Source organism: Anopheles arabiensis, chromosome 3, assembly GCF_016920715.1.
Source record: "Anopheles arabiensis isolate DONGOLA chromosome 3, AaraD3, whole genome shotgun sequence".
Lineage (NCBI taxonomy): Eukaryota > Metazoa > Arthropoda > Insecta > Diptera > Culicidae > Anopheles > Anopheles arabiensis.
Window position 1 is genome coordinate 95,641,620 of NC_053518.1, and position 22,660 is coordinate 95,664,279.

The window sequence follows — 22,660 nt, forward strand, 5'->3', positions numbered from 1 at the left end:
TGACAGTTTCATGAAAAAGTGTTTACAAAAACACGGCTAATAGTTAACGTGGAAAAGTGGACGAATTTACTATTAGGAAGATTAAATTGGTTAAATTTCTTGCGGTCAATCACTTCTGGAGAATAAAGTAGAAATAGTTGCAGTCTACTCTGTATACAGATAACCTCATTGCTTGCCTTTCCGTGGCCACGAATCACTACTGTTTGCAACGGTCCTGCTGGAAGAACGAAAAGTTTAACAGGCATAAAATAGCACTTTACATGTTCCAACTGGGTAACAGAGGTCCTATTTACCTTCAATTAAACACTGAGAGTAAAATGAAACATCGAATCGGCACACACAAGTACAATATGCATACCGTCTTCTGCTTATAACCCGGCGACGAATGATAAAAGAGATCCTTGGATTGTATCAGCCATGTTATATTCTAACTGGATTCTACTTCTTGTAATATTCTAATAGGAAATGAGTGCAAAATGTTGAACAAAACTCTTATTCACTCCATAGCAACGTCCATCGCTAAACATAAACAATGTTCAATTTAACTGTCAAAATTTTCCCATGGCTTTCTGTCAATTTACTCTAAACGCTTCGACCTGTTCTCTTTCAAAGACTTTGGATCTAACTTTCAAACCAGGTTTTCTTCCTATTTTCGTTTTTAGACGTCAAATTGCACTGGATAAGCCGACCTGATACATCAATTCACTTTGATGTAAACTGTGTAAAAAGCAATCAAGCAACCGCTGGAAAGTAATGTTAATCAGTCTTTACTAGATTTCTATTATAGAGATTGTTAAGGCCGGGGGACACTGTGCGTACTCGCACGTGTATTTTTGATTTTCACTTGCGCATCTGGCGGCGGCTGGTGGAAGCTTTTTTTGGTCATCGAGGCCATCGAATGGCCATGCCGGATCTCAAAATTGAGTAGTTTTTCCATCGTTTTTTGTCACGGAAATGGATGCAATGCGTGCAGGACATGTGCAGCTTCTTTTTACAAAACTTTTTTTGTCCAAATTAATTAAAAAATATGGAAAAATAACATATTTTCTGAAGCGGTTCCAAATTGTTTGGAAAAATGCTTCGGTCAGCCGCCGCCAGATGCGCTAGTGAAAAATAAAATTACACTACGAAGTACGATCAATGTAGCCTGGCCTTTAAGGAATTTGTATTGGTAAAAAAAAACTTTTTTCAATTTATAAAAAGAAGGTTTAACTTATAGGGAGAAGGTCGGTTGTCACTAGTGGCTGAGTCGACTAGCTCGTACAGAGTTAGAAACGACCCGGAACGGCCTAGCTCGTCATTATTTTTCTGTTTTTATATAGTATATAAGGGGTTCTAAACTACGTATGGAATTAAAAGAGATCAAGCTGTTTAAAAAATTCTAGGTTAAATTGATTTGATTAACAAATGATCGCCATAGAGACCCAACTAGGTTGGTAGTGTAAATGTTTTCACTTTCAAATTAGTTTGGAATTGATCAGCTAACTCAGCGGTCGGCAAACTTTTGAGATACAGGATCAAATTTAGCGAATGATTGTGAGTCGCAATCTAGAAGAATACAGTTTTTGCTTGGATTTAATTAATCGATTACAAAAATTTAGAAACAAAATAGTTGGTGATATCAAACAATGCGATTGGTGACATTATTGTTTTTCGTGTAAGTCGTGTATCATGTTTTACAGCCAAAATATACTTGATTAATAATGATTTTAGATTATATTTAGTTAATTTATGTAATTTTTCACTTATTTGATGCAATTGATGTAAAAATTCGGTAATTTTTTTTTTTAGTGATTTGAAACATTTGAAAAAATTGCAACTTATTATTCATTTGACAATTGATGGAGAAAATTGTACCGATTTAACATCTGAACTGTCAAAAATAAAAATTCGCGTAACTCGAATTCGCGTGACTCAAAGTGTCGCGTAACTCGGGGAAAGACTGTATTTAAATTGAAATAAAAATTAATATAAAATGTTATATTAGCATTTAACATATTCTTCATTCAATTCAATGTAATTTAATAAATTTATATTATTTATCTGCTATTATATTCAATAGGTTTATTAATACATTTTTGAATAATGAAAACATTAATTAAATGGAAACGAGTTTAAATGATCCTTCCTACCAATAGGCGATATGGTCCTAACGAGTCTTGCTAGAATTCCTGTATTGTTTGTTTTGATTTAAGCTTTAATTTCTCGCCGAATTTAAATAATCCTACAGAGACCTAAGTATGTGCGATATAGTCGTAACTAGTCTTGTTTGAATTTCTGTATTGTTTGTTTTGATTTAAGCTTTAAAGGCCGGGCTACATTGATCGTACTCGCAAGCGTAATTTTGATTTTCACTAGCGCATCTGGCGGCGGCTGGTGGAAGCTTTTTTTGGTCATCGAGGGAATGGACCTGCCGGATCTCAAAATTAAGTAGTTTTTCCATCGTTTTCCATTGCAAAAATGGATGCAATGCGTGCAAAACATGTGTATCTACGTTTTACAAAACTTTTCTCCTCCGATTTAAGTAAAAAACATGGAAAATTAACGTATTTTCTGGAGCGGCTCCAAATTGTTTGGCAAAATGCTTCGGTCAGCCGCCGCCAGATGCGCTGGTGAAAATCAAAATTACGCGTGCGAGTACGATCAATGTAGCCCGGCCTTAACACTTTAAGCGCCGCGTCATATGAAATCGCATGACGGCTTTGTTCACCGCTCAGCTCTGTATCTGACGCTCACCAATTCTCTGGATAACGAATGAGGTAGGAAAGAGAGAACGAGAACGACATGTGCTACGCCGCTTATCGAAATGAAACAAAAGAGTGATAATAGTCGCACGAACAATTGTCGCTTTCATCGCTCTCTTGTCATGCGCTACGTGCTCACTCGCAAACTGTGACGTCAGGCCGGCGGTCAAAGTGTTAATTCCTCGCCGACAGAGCGACTGTATTCTCCAGGATTTAATATAAAAATACATTTTCAACGTTTTATCGGACGATTTCACGTCCACTTCGGCTATAAAGCGACCTTTACGTGAAATGAACTTAAAGTAATGGGAATTGGACTCTATAGACTTGTTGGACATATCCGATAGGATTTTCCTAGGAGCCTGTCCAAAAAGGGTACCATAGAGTCCGATTTCTATCATATGAAGTTCACATCCTATAAGAGTCAAGAGTCCTGGAAATCCCTGTATCCGGGCCTTAATTACGGACGCCTCCAAACCATCTTGCCACCTCAATTTGGGCCTACCATGCTTTCTCTCTCCTTGTGGACGGCCTAAAAAGACTTTAAGGTCTGGGTCGTCCGTTTCCAAGCGCACAACATAGCCAGCCCACCGGAGCCTGGCGAGCTAGATACGCTGCATGAAAGTGAGGTCGCCGTGCATCTCGTATAGCTCGTCGTTATAGCGGCTTCTCCATTGTCCTTCCACACATACGGGGCCAAGTATCCTTCTGAGCATCTTCCTCTCGAACGCGGCTAAGAGGGTTTCGTCAGATTTGGACAGTGTCCATGTCTCAGAGGCGTATGTGAGTACCGGAACTATATAGGTACTATAATCTACGTACGTAGGTTTGGATTATTTATTGGTAGGGCCGCTGATGTTGCCATCATCAGTTTGGTTTTTGCCTCGTTGATCTGCAATCGGAGGTTCTCTGCCGCCTGCTCGATCCCTTGGTAGGTTTCTGCTACATAGAAGAGCCGCAGACCAATGATGTCTATATCATCAGCGTATGCTAGGATCTGGGATGATTAAAGAAGATGGTTCCCGAACTCTCCACTCTCGAATCCCGGATGACCCTCTCTAGCGCCAAGTTGAATAGAAGACAGGCAAGCCCGTGCTATCATATGCGGCTTAGAAGTCAACGAAGAGATGGTACGTGTTGTTTTTGTATTCTGTCATCTTCTCCAAGATCTGATCAGTGGTTGATTTTCTGTTTCGGAATATTCTTTGATAGTTTCCGACTATCTTTTCGACGTGAGGGACAAGACGATCCTGGAGGATCAGGTAGAATATTTTATAGGCGGTATTCATATTGTATAGGCATATCCGCAGTAGAAGGAGAAGAATGCGATTTCTTGTCTGACGTTATCTGTCAAATCCGTTATAAATTTCGTCCGATAAAATCGCTTTGGATGAGCGTTGCCAACACCCTTAGTTTGTAAAGATCTTTTGCATAGTCCTGTAACCGGGCCAATTTAACTAGATAGTAAAGTAAATGAAATAGTAAAAAAAGTAAAGCTTCCGTTTTTTGTAATATGTTGCTTTGTAAACGATGTATCATGATAACAAAATACTAATTTACTCTTGTACTATTAAACACATATTATAAACTATAATAATGGCCAGGGTAATCAAGATGGAAACGAATGCACCACTTGCCCGAGTAACGTCACCGTTTCATTACCAAGCGGTATAACACAGACGATTCGATGTCCCTTGAGAGACGTAAACCGCCTCATTCATAACGAAAAAGCAAGCCATCTGTGTTGGTCAACTAATCACTGCCAGCAAAGTATGTTGTATATCATTCATTTCACGTTGTATTAATAATACAACGGTAGAATAAAGATCCGTTTTATTAATATTCTTTTCTGCGTTTCCCAGAATGTCCGGCACATTGTCCAAAGTCATGCAATAAAACAGGTGAATGCTGTAGTACATCCTGCCTTGGTCAATGCAGCATTGAAAACAAATCACACTGTATGGTGTGTCGAAAATATTATTACATTCACAACAACCAAACAAGATGTGTAGACAAATGCCCGGATCACATGTTTCTCTTCAGTGAAAGTCGATGTTTAACGGAAGAAGAATGTTACAAAATATATAAACCCCTTCAGCGCATAGCCGATATCACCGACAACTATCCGTATGTCCCTGCGCAGGGTGAATGTAGACTTGATTGTCCCTTAGGATACACTCTGACACGCGCTACTGGATCGCAACGTTTGGCGTGCGTTCCATGTAAGGGCCCGTGTCGCAGCGAATGCAAGGGAATGGTCATTGAGAGCATATCGCAAATGCAACAATTGCGCGGATGTACGATCATTCAAGGATCTCTTTCGATTAGGCTGCGCCAACTTGGAGGAGGTATGCATAATTCAATTACCAAAACACATTCCACATGTTGCAAAAATGAAACTTTGAAATGAAACGTAATAACTTTGATTTTTTTTTGTATATGTCAATTTCTAGAAAACGTTGTACGTGAATTGGAGAAAGTACTTTACTCAATCGAAGAGATCTATGGTTACCTAACCATTGTTCGTTCATACGCCCTAATGTCGTTGGGATTTTTTCGAAATCTTAAGATTATTCATGGAACCGTTTTAAACGCGAAGTAAGTATATTTATCGAATACGCCTTAAAATGGATCTTGAACACTGTGTATGTGTATTTGCAGTCTGTCTTTGAGTGTGATCGACAACCAGAACCTTCAGGAGCTATGGAATCAAAATGTTACCATTAAACGTGGCAATGTTCGTTTTAATGACAACCCTATGTTATGTGTTAAGAAGATTACTTCTCTGAAAAGTCATTTTGATGAAGGTGTAGGCATTGAAAATGAAGAACAGTTAAACAAAACCAATGGAGTCCGAGTGGCGTGTGAAATAAAGAAACTCAACACACACCCGACTAAAATTTCGTTGGAATTAGCTGTCATTCAGTGGGATGCATTTAAGGACCTACCCGATATGAGACAGTTACTCGGCTATGTTGTATACTATATTGAAGCACCACACGAAAATGTTACGTTTTACGATGGACGAGATGCCTGCAATTCTCAGGGATGGCGGGTCGACGACGTCGCATACATACAGGAAAATGATGATGCGACCCATATTCTAACGAAATTGCAAGCTTTTACACAATATGCATATTATGTTAAAACGTACACGCTATCTTCAGAGAATTTAGGTGGGCAAACGGATATCACATATTTTCGAACATCTCCTGGGACACCGAGAATCGTTAAAGATTTACACGTTTACATAGATAATGACACACTGGTAAGTTAGCGTATAGCATGATATTTGATTGTCTTTTTGAAGTATTCTTATTTATTACTTTACTCTTTTTTTTAATACCATACAGATTGTATCATGGCAGGAGCCAACCAAAATCAATGGAAAACTATCAGCTTACAGAATCGGCGCTACACTAAATGACGAGCGTAATGAAATGATCAGACAAAGGAATTATTGCCACGATGGTATGATATATTCTTTGTAATTGTTAACTTAAATACAAAAAAAAATGTTTACAGAAATTGAAAAACCTTCGTCCAAGCCAAACATTCCCGCAGAGAGCACATCAATTGCTACCACGGTAGTACCGGCCAAAGACAACCAAAATCAATGTTCCAAGGAGGAGTGTGAGGCTTTCTGCAAAACATCAAGCATTTCAGAGTCAGATAGCGGTCCGAAAATAGATATAAATGAGGTGGAGATGTCAATAGGTTTCGAGGACTGGTTACATAATTATGTGTATATCAAGTACGTTTAATAATGGTGAGTTCAAATAGTTGCATACAAATGATAACAAACAATTGTATTGCCTATTTTTAGAAATCCAAAGTCCAGTCGAAAACGAAGAGAAGATGGTAGCAGCAGTGTTTCAATTCCGGTTGGGAACAATTCGTACATATTTCCATCAAACACTGAGAATGCACCCAAGCAATCTTCGAGTTATCCTATCCGAAAAGAACCCAACGAAGAGTATTACCGCAGTCTTGGAGCTACAACTAATCAAACAAGAATAACGTTTCCTCTGTCACATTTTAAACATTTCGCTCTTTACTCTTTCCGGGTACTCGCTTGTCGTGAACCGGCCGCCAAAGTTCCTGGTGTTGTGGTGCAAGATATGGCGGATGCTTGTGGCCCAGAAGCGATGTTTATATACCGCACACCAACTAAGCCTGAAGCGGACGATATTCCAATAGATTCTATAGAACTAGACGATCAGTCTAATCATACGCAACGGGTTATTCGTGTACGATGGAAAGGTCCCTCAAAGCCCAACGGAGTGTTAGTGTCTTACTCGATTAAGTACCATCGAACTGACCTAGACTCAGTTCAGCCCACCGTGCGCTGTGTGACAGTGGATGTGCACACACTTCTTGGCTATGCTTTACTGACAAAACTAGAGGCAGGCAACTATAGTGTTCGCATTATGGCTACAACAACGGCAGGCAATGGTCCATATTCTCCGCCAAAATTTCTGTATTTAGAAAAACGCGACACAGATTCTACCGTTGTAACCTGGTGGGTAATCACTGCGACAATAGTAATTATTATCGTTTTGGTCATAGGTGTCGTCTACTATTTGAAGCACAACTACATACCGATGTCGAACATGCGGTTGTTTGCACAGGTCAATCCCGACTATGCCGGAGTAACCTACAAAGTAGACGAATGGGAAGTTCCCCGCGAACACATAATCCAACTAGAAGAGCTTGGACAAGGCTCGTTTGGTATGGTTTATAAAGGAATCATGACCAAACTCGGGAACGATGTTAATGTACCTTGTGCCATTAAGACAGTAACGGAAAACGCCACCGAGCGAGAGCGCGATAGTTTTCTCATTGAAGCAACAATTATGAAAGAGTTTCACACCCACCACGTTGTGCGTCTTTATGGCGTTGTATCTGTTGGTCAACCGACGCTTGTGATAATGGAGCTGATGGCAAATGGCGACTTGAAAAGCTATCTCCGGCGTCATCGGCCGGACTACGAAAATGGAGAGGAGTCGTCCCCGCAACCTCCAACACTCAAACAGATTTATCAAATGGCTATAGAAATTGCAGACGGTATGGCATACCTTGCAGCAAAAAAATTTGTCCATCGCGACTTAGCCGCTCGGAATTGTATGGTAGCCGAAGATCTGACAGTAAAAATAGGTGATTTTGGCATGACACGCGACATATACGAAACTGACTATTATAGAAAAGGAACAAAAGGTTTTTTGCCAGTAAGATGGATGGCTCCAGAAAGTTTAAAAGATGGAATGTTTTCGAGCAGCAGTGACGTATTTAGCTATGGCGTCGTTCTTTGGGAGATGGCAACGCTAGCCTCCCAACCTTACCAGGTAGATATGTTTCATAAATGGTATCAAGCTAAAGCTACAAGAACAACGTTAACGGATGTTATAATCTTTTTTTATTAACAGGGACTGACTAATGACCAAGTATTGCGGTACGTGATTGACGGTGGAGTAATGGAACGTCCAGAAAACTGCCCGGATAAGCTTTATGAACTAATGCGAATCTGTTGGCAACACCGAGCTTCGGCGAGACCTTCATTTATAGATATCATTCGTATGTTGTTACCCGATGCTAACGATAATTTTAAAAGAGTGTCTTTCTTTTTCTCGCCGGATGCTATGGATAATTCTATCCAGCCTGGAAATGGTAATATATCACCTAATATCTATCGAAATTTGATTAATTTTATTGTATTTGATTTTGTATTCCATTTCATTTATAGAATTGTTAGATGATGTTACCGAACCGTTGCGTGCTAATGACGACGGTTTCGAAGAAGATGAGGATGATGCATATTCTATCGAATTGACGGACAGCCGATTAATGCACAATAATGGTCCTAAACCAGACATTCGTTCACCCCATTCACCTCAGAGGTGAGCAAACGCTCCAGGGTGCTCAGGTAGGCTTACTACTGTATAAATATCGCAACTTTGTTTTGTTATAAACTTTTTCTTCTTATCACCACAGCATTCATATGGTTTACGAATATTTAGCCATGTTAAAAACAAACAAAACATATCGGCCAGCACCAGTCAGGAAAGCCGAAAATGAAGGAAATAACGAAATGCGATAACGATGCAAGTTATGGAAGGAGATCGGTGGTATTGATTAAGCAAGTGGAAACACTTTTCTTTTTAACCAAACATTACGCAATGGTGCCAACAAGCATCTCTTCGCGAGAGTCGCATGCAACATCGCTTAACAATCTATTAGACTGTAGCACAAACGCATCTAAATCGATGCATCGTATCCAACAATTGAGCTCTTGACAAAGGGTCTAAGAACATTGTAACAGGTTATATTATAGTTACAGATTACATTGCATTCTCGTGATCGATCTTGTATTCCTTCCCCACCAATCCGTATGAACACCTCAAACTAGTACGAATTTTAGTATAGCTAAGAGCAAACGGAGGAATCACACTTCTATGTATTGGGCTGCTAGAATTAGCGATATTTATATCCTTCGACCTGTCAAGGTAAATTGTGAAAGGAGCGTCATGTAGGTAACCAATAGTCGGTGTGTCGATCGCAAACAAATGCCACTATACTCTGTACCGAGAGTCCAAAAACCCCTTAATCGTTGTCGCCGTGCCTTCTGGCATGATACAATTAAAAGATTATAAAATCTTTTGTTACCAGTGCGCCTGACGGAGGAAACTCGATACAGGTTAACCTGGATTCCATGAAAATCCGTCAAGAGCGGTTTATATTAATATTTTCAATTATATATCCTCGGCATACGAAACAAATTTTAAGAGAGACGGAATTATATCGGGTAATACAATTTTTCGCTTAGAGCATGTGAGTGCGAAAGTTAAAAAGTTTCTTTTCTAATTTTTCCTCGCATAATGGTCCTGAAAATTTTAATTTTTTAATAGAAACAATGCATAATTATTGAAAATTACTTTCAATTTTGTTTTACGTTTTCCACATATTTTTTCAGTAATCATTGCAAAGCGTACTAAAGAGCAGCTATTAAGTTTATCAAAATAAAAGTGTATTCACAGAAGATAGCTTAATCAGACAGGCTTTCTACTTATATTATGTAACGCGTTATGTAAAGTAACAAATGAGATGTTTCCCCAAATTTAATTATCTTGCAACATAGTTTCGGCGTTACAAAGTTTTTTTTTTCAATGTTCTATCTAAACTCTAGTACCTTTTTCAATCGAATCAAATAGAGTACTCCGTATGCCAATTATGATAGACAATCCTTAGTTATATTCTTGAGTCTTGTTTACCTGATTTATTCGCGAGCATATAGCAGCACAGTTATAGCCAAGTTCATACAAAACATACAAATTAGCACAATATTTTTCGCTTAAGTATCAAATAATATGATATATACATTATTCGAGAGCAAGCAACCCCATAGTAATAATGCACATACGGTTTAAATGTAAGATATAATAACTATAATTTGAACTAAACATCTTAACTACTAAGAACAGCTAAGGTAACGGTGCATTCGATTGAAACGTTGTAAATATATGTATCTGTCGGTAACATTGGGGAATTTCAGATAAATGCCAATTACGGCATTTAGAGGCTTGTATATGTTTACAGATGACATAAATAAAAGATCGAAATACCTAGTTGATAGCTACCAACATATGTCTGCAATAGCTCGGGCAAGATACAAAAGCAAGATACATTTTAAACTGACAACGAATTTATGTTAAGAAAATTCTAGTATTGATTGTACCATTTGAGAGTTGACAATGATTTTTTTTGGAGTCGGAGAATTAAATGCGAATGACACCGATTGTGTTTCGTAAATTTTGTACGTCTTTAAAGTAATAAATAGTTTCGTACGGAATGAATGCATGTTTAAACAATGTAAATAAACAGGAAGGACGACGAAGACAAGCAAATAAAAACTAAAACAGGTATATTCTCATCGTTCGCAATAGCTGCAAGTGTCGCGAATATAGTAATCAACTATCTGGTATTAGTTGTTATAATGCAACAACATAAGGAGGGTGTTTATTTTGTAATATAAAATGCATAAAATAATTGATAACTTCAAGGGGTGTGAGAGAATAAGGAAGATAACGACGAGAAAGAAGATATATATATATATATATATATATATATATATATATATATATATATATATATATATATATAGAGAGAGAGAGAGAGAGAGAGAGAGAGAGAGAGAGAGAGAGAGAGAGAGAGAGAGAGAGAGAGAGAGAGAGAGAGAGATAGATAGAGATAGAGATAGAGATAGAGATAGAGATAGAGATAGAGATAGAGATAGAGATAGAGATAGAGATAGAGATAGAGATAGAGATAAAGATAAAGATAGAGATAGAGATAGAGATAGAGATAGAGATAGAGATAGAGATAGAGATAGAGATAGAGATAGAGATAGAGATAGAGATAGAGATAGAGATAGAGATAGAGATAGAGATAGAGATAGAGATAGAGATAGAGATAGAGATAGAGATAGAGATAGAGATAGAGATAGAGATAGAGATAGAGATAGAGATAGAGATAGAGATAGAGATAGAGATAGAGATAGAGATAGAGATAGAGATAGAGATAGAGATAGAGATAGAGATAGAGAATAAATGGAGGAAAAAAGGAAAATATTCTTAGGAAATAAACGCCGAATGATAGAGATAGAGAATAAATGGAGGAAAAACGGAAAATATTCTTAGGAAATAAACGCCGAATGTATATCAACAAAACACAGTTCCTTTGCTGCAAAGCTAAACAAACAATAGTGCCAGCGCGTACTACAATATATACTATTGAAAAGCTTTTCTTCGCCATGGTTTAAGACAGTACCCGAGTTGAAATAGCCTTAATTGTTTTTCTTGCATCTTTGCTAATGAAATGTCCAAAATTAGGTAGGAATAAATAAATATAAAAAGGTATGCGTGAGCAAAAGCGAGGTAAACCATTGAAGTTTATAACACAGAAATGAATAAGACCATAGAATTTATACAACTAATTCTCATTTGCCCTCAAATACTTCCCCATCATCCTCCTTCGTCTTTCCGTTTTATGGAGCAGGCAGCCTGAGAACTACCGGAATAGCCAAAAGGATGTAAATGTACATAAAAGGACAGACAATTTTATAATTTATTTTAACCAAGCCAAAAATCTAAAAAACATTCGTAAATCGCGCGCTTGTGTGTGTGTGTGTGTGTGTGTGTGTGTGTGTGTGTGTGTGAGTGTGTGAGTGTGTGAGTGTGTGTCAATGCGTGAGAAACTTTGATAAAACTTTTTGGATAGAGTATATTGAGTATATTACTCGAAGTTAGTGTAAAGTAGAACTGGGACAATGAATGATGAATGGGCAGCGGAAAAATATACACAGAATCGCAATTTGAAAAGAATTCAGACTCGCACTTAGGTACTCACGCATATACATACTTACATGCGCCTTCAAAATTGGGCGTATGGGAAATTAAATAAACGAAAGTAAAAACAGACCAGTTAAGGCTATGTGTTGTTTGAATAAAATATCTTTCATGGGCTCCGGTTAGTTATCACTCAAAAATATGTACATAAAAAATGAAATTACGATGCGTAAAAAGTAGTAGTATTTAGGATAGGATAGGCGTTTGTTATATAGAGAAGGCAAAGAACTTCTCGGAACATAAAAAATGTACAATAAAATCATTTTTGTCTCGCAAATGGGTGGACAGAAGATCTTGGAACAACAAAAAATTGCGTATGTGTTTTTTTTTTCAATATAATTTTGTAATTTCTTTTATGAATGGGGTTTATTCAGCTTAGGAAGCTTAAGAACAATCATTTTCTACATATGTTGAATTTTATTTCCATATTATGCTTTACTATACCATACTATACAGGTATTCCCCGATATATGCTATTAATGCGGACCGGAGGCAATTGCGTATCTCGAATATTAGCGTAAACTGAATTTCGAGGATTTCCTTCTCTAATTTGAATTAGAGCTAGTTTTCGTATAATTTTGCTTAAAGTGGTAGGTTATAGCCACTAAATTAGTTATTTTGTCTGATTTCAACTGAGGATTACAATTTTGTACCTTTTAAAATTGTTCTAAAATTTCGACAAAAAGGAAATTTATTTTGCATTTGACATTTGCTGTCTCAATTCGCTCGGATATTTTCCTCAGTATATTCACACATTTAAAAAAAGCACAAATAATTCAAGCACAAAAGCAAAACAAATAAAAAAAATCCACTGTTAAAATACTGGTAGCAGAATTGGGGATTTATTTTATCTAATTTCACGAATTAAACGATTTCTATGAATACGGGGAGTGAAAAAATATACAAATATAATTGTTATGGCATATGATTTTAAGTAATGAAGTCAGTTTGTCAGTTTCGTCTCTTTCCTCTCTCCTTATGTTCTACACTAAAATTCCTCGTTGAGTGTAGTCCGACTGTAGAACGCACGCGAATAAGCTGCAGGGGCCCCACTACCGAATAGTCCAAAACAACCGCGTTTGTATACACACCATATCGCGGCAGTTAATGGAATCGCTAAGAGAACACCTATCAGCAATCCCATAAGAAGTGCCCCGTCATTTGAAGGATTATTACCAGCTTCATCGGGGCATCGTAGATGTGTTTGCTTGTGCTCTAGATCTACCATAGACAATCCTGCCATCTGCGAAGGACTTTTGCAGCTGTCGGGAGAAAAATGGTTAAATATAAGTCAAATAAATATTTTTAAGTATAGTTCTTTATAATTGGTTAAGGCCTAGCATGAAATGACTAGACTAGGGGTCGGAAAACTTTACTACTGAAAGAGCCAAATTGTACAAAAAAATGTTCGCAGAGTTCCACGTGAAGAGCTAAATAGATAAGACAAGAGTAGAATAAAAGTGAAATTTGTATGAAATATATAAACGGCTAAGAGCCGCCATCTCGAAATCAAAGGGCCACATGCGGCTAGCAAGTCGTACTTTGCCGATCGCTGGACTAGAATCATACGCAGAATTGACTATTATGCCAAGAATAAAACAATGGAATCAGCCAAGCCCACAAGCAATTAAGGCAGGCCTAGGCCGCTTAATTTAGGCGCTTAATAAGAAGTTATTTATTTACAATCATACCACATACTCACTCAATATTGTTTAAGATCGCCGGTGTTGTTCGTTCGATAATAGGCAATAATGAAAGAAGCACCCATCGATTTGTGCAATCGCATGTCCACGGGTTTGCACGAATGTCGATCACATCCATTGTGTCCCATTGAACAAGCAGTTGAGCGTCGAGATATGATATATTATTGTTGTGAAGGTATAACCGCTTGACCGGTGGCCAATCAAGGCGTTCTGGGTTATCAGTATCATTACGCACAAACGCATGTCCATGAAGATAGGTTAGATGCGGGTTATTTGTAATATGTACTTCTTGTAGCGATTCTAGTCCGCTGAAAGCTCCACGACCGATCACTTTCAGTTGACTCATATAGGATAGGCTGAGAAAAGTCAGTTGTTTCAATGATGGGAATTCGCTGTAACGTTAACAAAGATGCGTTTGAGGATTATGTTTGGGCAAATTAAAATAGTGAAAAAAAATCAATACTTACGTGCCTACCACGATAGAACTTATTGGATTTTCGTCAAGACTAAGCCATGCTAAGGCGGTAGCATACGACAACGCAGCTGGAACCTCCTGAAGTAAGTTTCCAGTTAGATTAAGATATCGAAGTCCACGCGGTGTGTGGAATAGATACTTTGGGATATCTTCAAGTTCCATATAGCTAAGGTCAAGACTGACCAGGCGCTCGATACTGGCGATGGCAATTTCCGACTGTTGGTCTATTACTTTGAATGGATTCAACTCGAGACTTAGTTCTTCTAATGCAGGGAGATGTTCAAATAAATCTGGGTTCAGTGAATGTAAATCGTTTGCGCCAAGACGTAACACACGTAGTTTTGATAATGGCATGTATTCGTTTGTTGAATAATGTCCAGCGAAAACGTCTGGATTAAGTGATTCACTCTTCAATCTATTATGCGATAGATCTAGCACCTGCAGCAGCGTTAAATTCGCAAAACAGCCAGTTTTCATTGTCGCAATCTCATTGTGGCTCAAATCTAACCATGTTACATTCATGGAAGGAAAGTGAGTGATTTCTTTCAGGCCAGTGGATACAAGAAATACCAACTTCGCGTCTAATCCATTTGTGTTCAGCGATTGCCAGTCTTCTAGAGGGAATAATGTTGCTCCAATTTGCTTACTGGTACAGTCAAACACACCTTTGTCTTTGATACAATTACAGCTCTCACAGAGTTTTGATGCCGCCGAAGTGGGTGTCTTCGTGTAATTTGCATCATTTCTGGGCTACAACAAATATAAATTTGATTATTATGCACAATACAGGGTTTATTTTGTCAATCCGGCTTCGTAAAAGAGTTATCGGTTGCAGTAAACACTCATTCGGACGACGTAAACCCGCAGTTGGACACTGTCACTTCTATTCGGGCCTTGTGAAGTATGAATCGGCCATAGTAAAGTATGAAAGCCACCTACTCTGGATTTTCGCGCTTTTTAGCGGTAAAACAAAGCTATTTTACGTGTAGTGTAAGTGATATGTATGAAAATGAACTGTTTTAAGTTAAATTGCAAATAAAAGTGTTTGAAATACCTTATTACAAATTTAATATATCAAGTATTATTTACATACTTGCGGCGACCGATAACGCTTTTACGATACCGGATTGGCTAGGTAAACCATGTATTATAATAGCAATGACACAAAAAGCTGCGTAATGAATATATAGTTTCAAGTACAATTGAAATGAACATCTTCTTCTTCTATTTGGCGTACCGTCCTAAGCGGACATGCCGGCCTATACAGGCTTTCGAGACTTAATCCATTATCACACAGCCGGATAAGTCAATCCTTGCTACGGGGAAACGATCCATTCTAGTCTTGAACCCATGACGGGAATGTTATTGAGTCGTTCGAGTTGAAGACTGTATTACGGGACCGCTCAATGGATAGATTCATTACATGCATTTGTGTTAGGGATTAAATGATACAATGAAATCAAGCTTTTGTCTTTGGAAGCTATAGTTAAATTATATTATAATACAGTGGTCTCCAACCTGTGGTCCGTGGCGTGAAAAGACATGGTCCGTAAAAGATTTGATTTTTTTTAAAGAAAAGCTAATAACAATACAAACAATGATAAAATGATAATTTGATCATAAAGATTTGAACTGCGCATACAAAATATATGCCCTCAATATATGTTATATATTAAAATACAAAATATGTATAAAAATATGTATAAGATTGGAGAGCACTGTTATAATGGATAAATTTTTCATATTTTTGTTCTTCTGATATTATGAAATTCATTTAACGATACGACTGTCTGTATTTCTGCTAGATCTCTAAGCAAGCTTACTAAGCTAAGAAGAGCACTGTTATAATGGATTCATTTTTCATAGTTGTGTTCTTCTGATATTATGAAATTGCGTATGAAATTCATTTATCGATACGATTGTCTGTATTTCTGCTATATCTAAGAAAGCTTACCGAGCTAAACTATAGGTTACTCTGTCGTACTGAAATCATTAATACCGTTATCTTATCGATACACATTTCTATGGGGTAACAAGTTCTCTGCACTGATAAGAACGAATTGCGATCAAAGCTCTGGTTGCATGGTACTAGTATTAGTCAGCGGAGTTGTAAGAAATTCTACAGCAAAATTTATCTACTATCCCCTATACTGACAAAAATGGCTGTACATGTTGAGTCGACCAATTAGTAAGCAAGGCGTGAACAATACTGCATCATGACGAATGATATTAAAAGATTTGGAATATTTACCTCATCTCCTACGTCAGCAGCATGTACGAATCCGGAAGTATCTTCTTTTAATAATGTACCGGTGGCTAGTATTAGCACCATGTTAAAATAAAGTTTTTGTCGTGCTGCATTCATCATTTTTATTAGTACTTATTGTCAGTAAAGTTACTTAAATAACACTTTACGCAAAGATATCGATAGATATGACACACCCAATCCAGGACAATTTGAACTGGCAGTCTAGATAAAAACAGATGGTATAAAAGAAATACACCTAGCTTATAGCATTGCTTCTGAAAAAAAAAACAAAACAACATCAAACTCACCACAGATTTCACTTTAAGCGCCGGAATGCTTCACTTAAATCATAAAAACTTTGTTGTAATTTTGGTTTACTTTTCCATAATTAGAAACACTAGATGTAGAAAATCGATGCGTCCAACACTACGCCGTTGGAAATAATGGAACTCTTTAAGTTCCGACGCCAAATTCGATAGCGCACCGTTCCACCTTAGATAACGCATGTGCCTCATATCTCTTGCGGGTTTCTTTCTATGTGTTGATTCTTGCTATATAACTGTGTCTCCCCTTTAGTGATTCTCGAATCATTGTTATCTTATCATTAAGTTGATAAATAAAGCTATCTTGGTTGATCATTCGATACAGCTTGCATGGAATCACTCACGCTATACACGTTTCATTGTTTATAGTTTATTCATCAACATAAGGTAACTATATGAATGAAAATCTAACAGCTACTGCAAATTTCAAGATATTGTATACAATTAGAATGCGCGCGCTGCACGTCATGTTGATTCAAGGCCATCCACGTTTCAATGCTGTTCTGTACGCACACAGTAAAGTAATGTTACTAGTACGACATGAGTTTATTCTCCGCATGTAAACAATATGCTAGAAACGCCTTCATCCCGTTTGTTTTAGTTTTTGCGGTGATCATAAGTTCAGGCAAAGAACTAAGAATGTAATATAATGATTTTTGTTTGCGATGCCAGGTTTCAATGTATTCAAACTACTTTTCTTTTCGAAGTTATAGTTCTGCACAAATTCACTTTCATGCTAAATTCACCCGGTCCAACGCGTTCACAAAGAAAGACTGTAGACACAAAGATAGAGATAGAGTTTCATCCCCATCAGTGTAACCATTTCATTCAAATTGTTCCGATACGGCCAAATTGTATGACAGTTGTCGTAACATATTTTCATCCATCTTGTACAAAACGATCAAAAAGCATATGGACATACATTAAATGAAAATAGAACACATAAATTCAAGGTTAAGTGATTTAAATAGAGTATCAAATTCCAAGATTTCGATGATATGCCTTGATACAATACATTTTATAATATACTGGTTACTGTTGAAAAATTACAATAACTGTAAGATTTCACATTTAAAAGAGTTTTGGAAGTTTTTGATGACTTTTATTTTTTATTTTTTGTAGAGAAAATATTATGTAATTTTCTGGTTTCGTGATACAGTCGTCAACTCGCACGGCTTAACAACAAATCCGTCATGAGTACAATCCCCGAATGGACCGTGCCCCCATACGCGTAGGACTGATTATCCTATTGCATAATCTGAACTCTCTCGTTGAACTTCGATTCCCTACCAACTGTTAAATATGTGCTTTTTAGTTGCCACGTTTTTGCATACAAAAAAAACAGATTTTTTTCTCAGCATGTCATGAGATTTTTGTCCGCCGGTTTTTTTCATACAAACGTATAGCTAAACTAAAAAGCATGCCTACAAAAAAGCGTTCAACTATTGAATGCTGACTATATAGATATAAATATATACACATATATAAATATAAACATATATATATGGACACAGGTGTCCCCCGAGATACGACTGTATTTGGGACCGAAAAAATGTCCCAAAGCAAGGCGTAAGTCGAAAAAGTCGTATGTCGAATATCTATGAATATAAAGTTTATAACCGAACTTGAAGAGTTGGAATCTATGATATCGTGTATTTTATTTAAAATAATGTTCAATAATGTAATAATTATATTTTAAAAGCCGTGTAAAACATAGATATTCAATAAAGGGTAGTTGTGGAATCTTTGGAAATGTGTGTATAACGGTTATCAGCCCAGAAATTCCAAAAAATACATCAATTTCTTGTAACTCGAGGGGGTCGTAACTCGGGGGACGCCTGTATATATATATATATATATATATATATATATATATATATATATATATATATATATATATATATATATATATATATATATATATATATATATATATATATATATATATATATATATATTTATTTATATATATATATTTTTTTAATATGCAAACATAACCTAATTTAATTAGATACAGTAGAACGTCGACCGGGACGGTTGCCGGTTAATCGATTTGCACGGATAATGGTGAAAGAATGTCAAATTCATAGAAAAATTATAGAATTGATTAGTTTTATTATTAATTTACTTTGAATCAATCAATTAATCGTTAGTAGAATATTATTTCAATCAATAACTATACGTTTGACAACTGTTCATGAACACAAATGAATTTCGGAAACACCTCTAGACACTACAGAGCTGTACAAAAAACTGGTTGCCCACTTGGCTATCGCTGCAAATGTTCGCTGTACGCTTGAACAGCTGTCACATTTATGCGCACGGTTAAACCGCCCGCCGGTTAATCCGCCCCCGGATAATCGACGTTCTACTGTAATGTCCCAACATTTTATAGCACGAATAATCGGGAATTCGAGCAAATTCCCTTAAACTGGAGCCTTAAACTTCCCTTAAACTGCACCAGTTTAAGGGAATTTAGAAAAAGTCCTTTAAAATCAAATGTAATGCGGCTTTTTCGTTACTTTCTTCTAGATTCGCCCGGAAACGATGTTTGCTATCGTTATAGTTGGTCATGTAGCCATTTTATACTTAAATAATACCCATTTTTATAGAATAACGTCACATAAAATTAGCTTTTGTTTTTCATCAAAAAACCATAGTCATTAATGAAAAATGAGCTCGACGGCATCGTCCATCGATAGAGGAACGTGTAATTTACGATCACACCAAATCTTGGCGCTTTCAACACACTTGATCACACACAAATCCACAATTTCAGGCGTATCGAGTACTAATCGAGCAGATATGGGAAAACAATTTCGAGCAAATGTCACTTGGGGTGTTTGATCTTTGTTTACACAAGAGTTAGGAGCTGCGGCAGCTGCAATGCTATAATTAGCGAATATAATAATTAGCGAATTGAACCATAATAAGAGATGATAATGCTACAGCGCCTACCACAACTATATGGACAGTCGTTTTTCGCGATTTGCGAAAAATCCATAAGAGATAGATAAAAATAGTGAATGTATGAGTTGTGCAAAACTATTTCACATCTTCGTATATTTTTTTCAAATTTTTCTAACACATTTTTACACGACTTTTGACGAAAAAACAAATTTATGGTCGTACCATAACTAAAAAGACACTTCGAAAAACAGGTTTTATGCGCTAACTAACGCATTTAAAAATCGTTCAAAAATATAAATAAGATATTTTACAAAGGTTTTAAAAAAATACATTTTTGAACGATTTTCAAAAAGTGATTTATAACTTATTTTAAGGCTTAATAAGTTTTATAAGAGTAATTATCATATTTTTTTTTTCGAATATCAAAAAATTTCAGAAAAAAATTTTTTTTCCGCCTGTAATGATTGTTTTGAAAATGCAAACCAAAGTATGTAACAAGTTTTTCAAAAATTGTTTTGAAATTGCTATGAGAACCTTATCAATTTTGTGAACAACGGTTCAAAACTGATCCGATCAAACAAAAACGACACAAAAAGCTCAACAACGATTTTTTAGCAGAATCTAAATATTTGCTGCTGTTATATACATAGTTAAGCAATGCAATCCTAGTCCGATATTTTTTTCCTCCCACCACCCACTTCACCATCGATGTTCTCTTAGACCGCTACAAAGGCGCCCGTAAATGTTTTGGAGGAAGTGCTGATGAACACGATATTCAATTGCAATGGGCCTAGAGTATTACTCTTTGCACATATTCTTACCGGCTTTACAAATACTTATCTTAATTTATGTAAATACCACATCACTAATTCAGCCAGTCCTTATTTAGGCTCATAAACTACCTACCGAATTCACTACTACACTTTACAAGCAGACGGCTACCGGCGACTTTGTAGCGGTCTAGCGAACATCGATGGTGAATTGGGTGGTGGGAGGAGGTTTCATCCCATACAAATTGACAACTAATTTTAAAGCTTGACGGAATGGGTGAAAATAATTTCCATAGGAACGGTTAGCTCTGTTCTTAGCAACACATACGTAGTACACATTGGTCTCCTCATCAACGGTATTATTTTAATACAAAAATAGATTTTAATTCATTTAGATTTGATTTTATTGGCGGTACTAGAAACAATCAGCGTAGGAACAGAATGAATTTATTTCAGATAAAAACTTATAACCACAGTGAATCATAGGATGCTATGATTAAAGATATTCGTTATACAAAATATCGGCATACTATATACTCATAACAGATTTAGCTTACAAGAAGAAATATTTTATTCGCTTTTGAAAGTATTTCAGTGAAAAGAACGAAAATTCTAAGATTATTTGTGTATTCGGCAAGTCGCCAGAAAGTTTGTTTGGGGAAAAGTTTTCACTCATTCTATACAAAAATGACGTTTCAATTTTGTCATAAAAACATCTTTTGAGATCATCTGGTCTTCATACACTTTGAGCGAACCCACGCGTGCAAGAAAATGTCTAATGAAAAAAGAAAGAAAAACTAATCTGATCAAAGTAGCCTGGTTAGATGGCTTGCTTATCTGTTTCATAGTTTGCACACACTGCAACAGTCGATGCTTTTCAAGCGAAATGGTTGAATAAGCCCTGCAGTAACGCACCTTAAGTCGTTGCTAGAATTTTTATTAGTTCGTATAGTTTGCGTGAAGCCGGTCTGGTGGTGGTCAACTCGTACGACGTAACAACATGCCCGTCATGGGTTCAAGTCCCGAATAGACCGTGTCCCCATACGTAGGACTTGACTATCCTGCTATGGTACCAACAAGTCACTGAAAGCCAAGCTCACTTCACTAGTGGGTACAGGCAGGCCTTGACCGACAGCGGTTGTTGTGCCAAAGAAGAAGAAGATAGTTTGCATCTTGGTACAGTATTCGATCTGCGTGATCGAAGGGTCCTAGCAGGTGCATATATGTAAAGTTTTGCTAATAGGGAAGGTGCATGCAATACATTTTAAACAATTTGTAAACTTTGACTAACTTTATGCCAATGCTCATGCGCCTGGAGACCTAGTTCAACCAACGGTTACGATAGCTTGGCATAACACTAACTCCTATCAAAGGTGAACAATTCTAAGCTAGTGTAGTAAGTCCGCGTTGAAGAGATTCTACGATAATAATACTATTTATGAACGTGTTTGGTAATCTGTGTGGATGTGAAAAAAATTTAATGTGAAAAAAAATCAATATTAATTTAACAAAGTGCTAGCATAACTTGCCTCCCGAATTTAATTCAGACTAGGATAACTGTACTAGTATTAGGCAGGTTAGTGCAGCAGTTTCACAAAATCTGCTCGTACATTTAAAATTTTTATTATTTTAGGCCGAAAATACACGGACCGGAATTTCGCGGCCGCGGAATTCCGCTTGCTGAAAAATGTATGGATATGACAGTTCGGGAAAGTTGCCGTTGACACTTTGTATATGGGTTTGACAGCAGGCGGAATTCCGCGGCCGCGAAATTCCGGTCCGTGTCAAGGTGTAATGAATGACAAGGTGAAGTTGTTCAGAGCAAAATGACATTTCTCGACTTGACATTTCTCTTCCTGGGGCTCCGGTATAAAAACCGGGGAGGGCTGGTGCGGGGTAATGAAATTTGTATGCAGAGAGTGACAGATGTCCCCCACAATGTCGCCCAGCAAAAGCGATAAAAATCAACCTTCTAAATACATTATCCTTGGGTCCGTGTATTTTTGGCCTCAAACTATTGACTGACAGCAAATCTGACGTTAAATTTTGAACTCTGCACATTTTGTTTGATACTTTGAAATATATA

General features: G+C 37.0%; 2 protein-coding genes across 7 annotated transcripts in view; one reads left to right on the top strand and one right to left on the bottom strand.

Moving 5' to 3' along the window:
* The window catches only part of LOC120900258 (insulin-like receptor), a 39,089-nt gene extending 28,426 nt beyond the window's left edge, over positions 1-10,663 (top strand). For all 4 annotated transcript variants that reach the window (XM_040307021.1, XM_040307022.1, XM_040307020.1 and 1 more), the window contains 10 exons: positions 4,349-4,514; positions 4,607-5,092; positions 5,198-5,342; positions 5,406-6,012; positions 6,098-6,215; positions 6,270-6,498; positions 6,571-8,089; positions 8,171-8,411; positions 8,488-8,667; positions 8,736-10,663. In XM_040307021.1, the coding sequence (XP_040162955.1) occupies positions 4,349-4,514; positions 4,607-5,092; positions 5,198-5,342; positions 5,406-6,012; positions 6,098-6,215; positions 6,270-6,498; positions 6,571-8,089; positions 8,171-8,411; positions 8,488-8,645 (3,669 nt within the window). In that variant the 3' untranslated portion in view covers positions 8,646-8,667; positions 8,736-10,663. The remainder of the gene's footprint in view (positions 1-4,348; positions 4,515-4,606; positions 5,093-5,197; positions 5,343-5,405; positions 6,013-6,097; positions 6,216-6,269; positions 6,499-6,570; positions 8,090-8,170; positions 8,412-8,487; positions 8,668-8,735) is intronic.
* A 2,296-nt stretch (positions 10,664-12,959) lies between these two features.
* On the bottom strand, positions 12,960-17,654 carry LOC120901983 (slit homolog 2 protein-like). Of its 3 annotated transcripts, XM_040310390.1 has the most exons (5): positions 16,880-17,653; positions 16,575-16,793; positions 14,316-15,073; positions 13,848-14,240; positions 12,960-13,407 (listed from the first exon to the last, which is right to left on the bottom strand). In XM_040310390.1, the coding sequence occupies exons 2-5, from the start codon at positions 16,689-16,691 to the stop codon at positions 13,134-13,136; spliced, it is 1,542 nt and encodes a 513-aa protein (XP_040166324.1). In that variant the 5' UTR covers positions 16,692-16,793; positions 16,880-17,653; the 3' UTR covers positions 12,960-13,133. The 3 variants fall into 3 exon arrangements, with proteins under 3 accessions (XP_040166324.1, XP_040166325.1, XP_040166326.1); XM_040310391.1 differs by lacking the exon at positions 16,880-17,653 and having other exon boundaries at positions 16,575-16,810; XM_040310392.1 differs by lacking the exon at positions 12,960-13,407 and having other exon boundaries at positions 13,844-14,240; positions 16,880-17,654.
* Between the last annotated feature and the right edge of the window lie 5,006 nt (positions 17,655-22,660).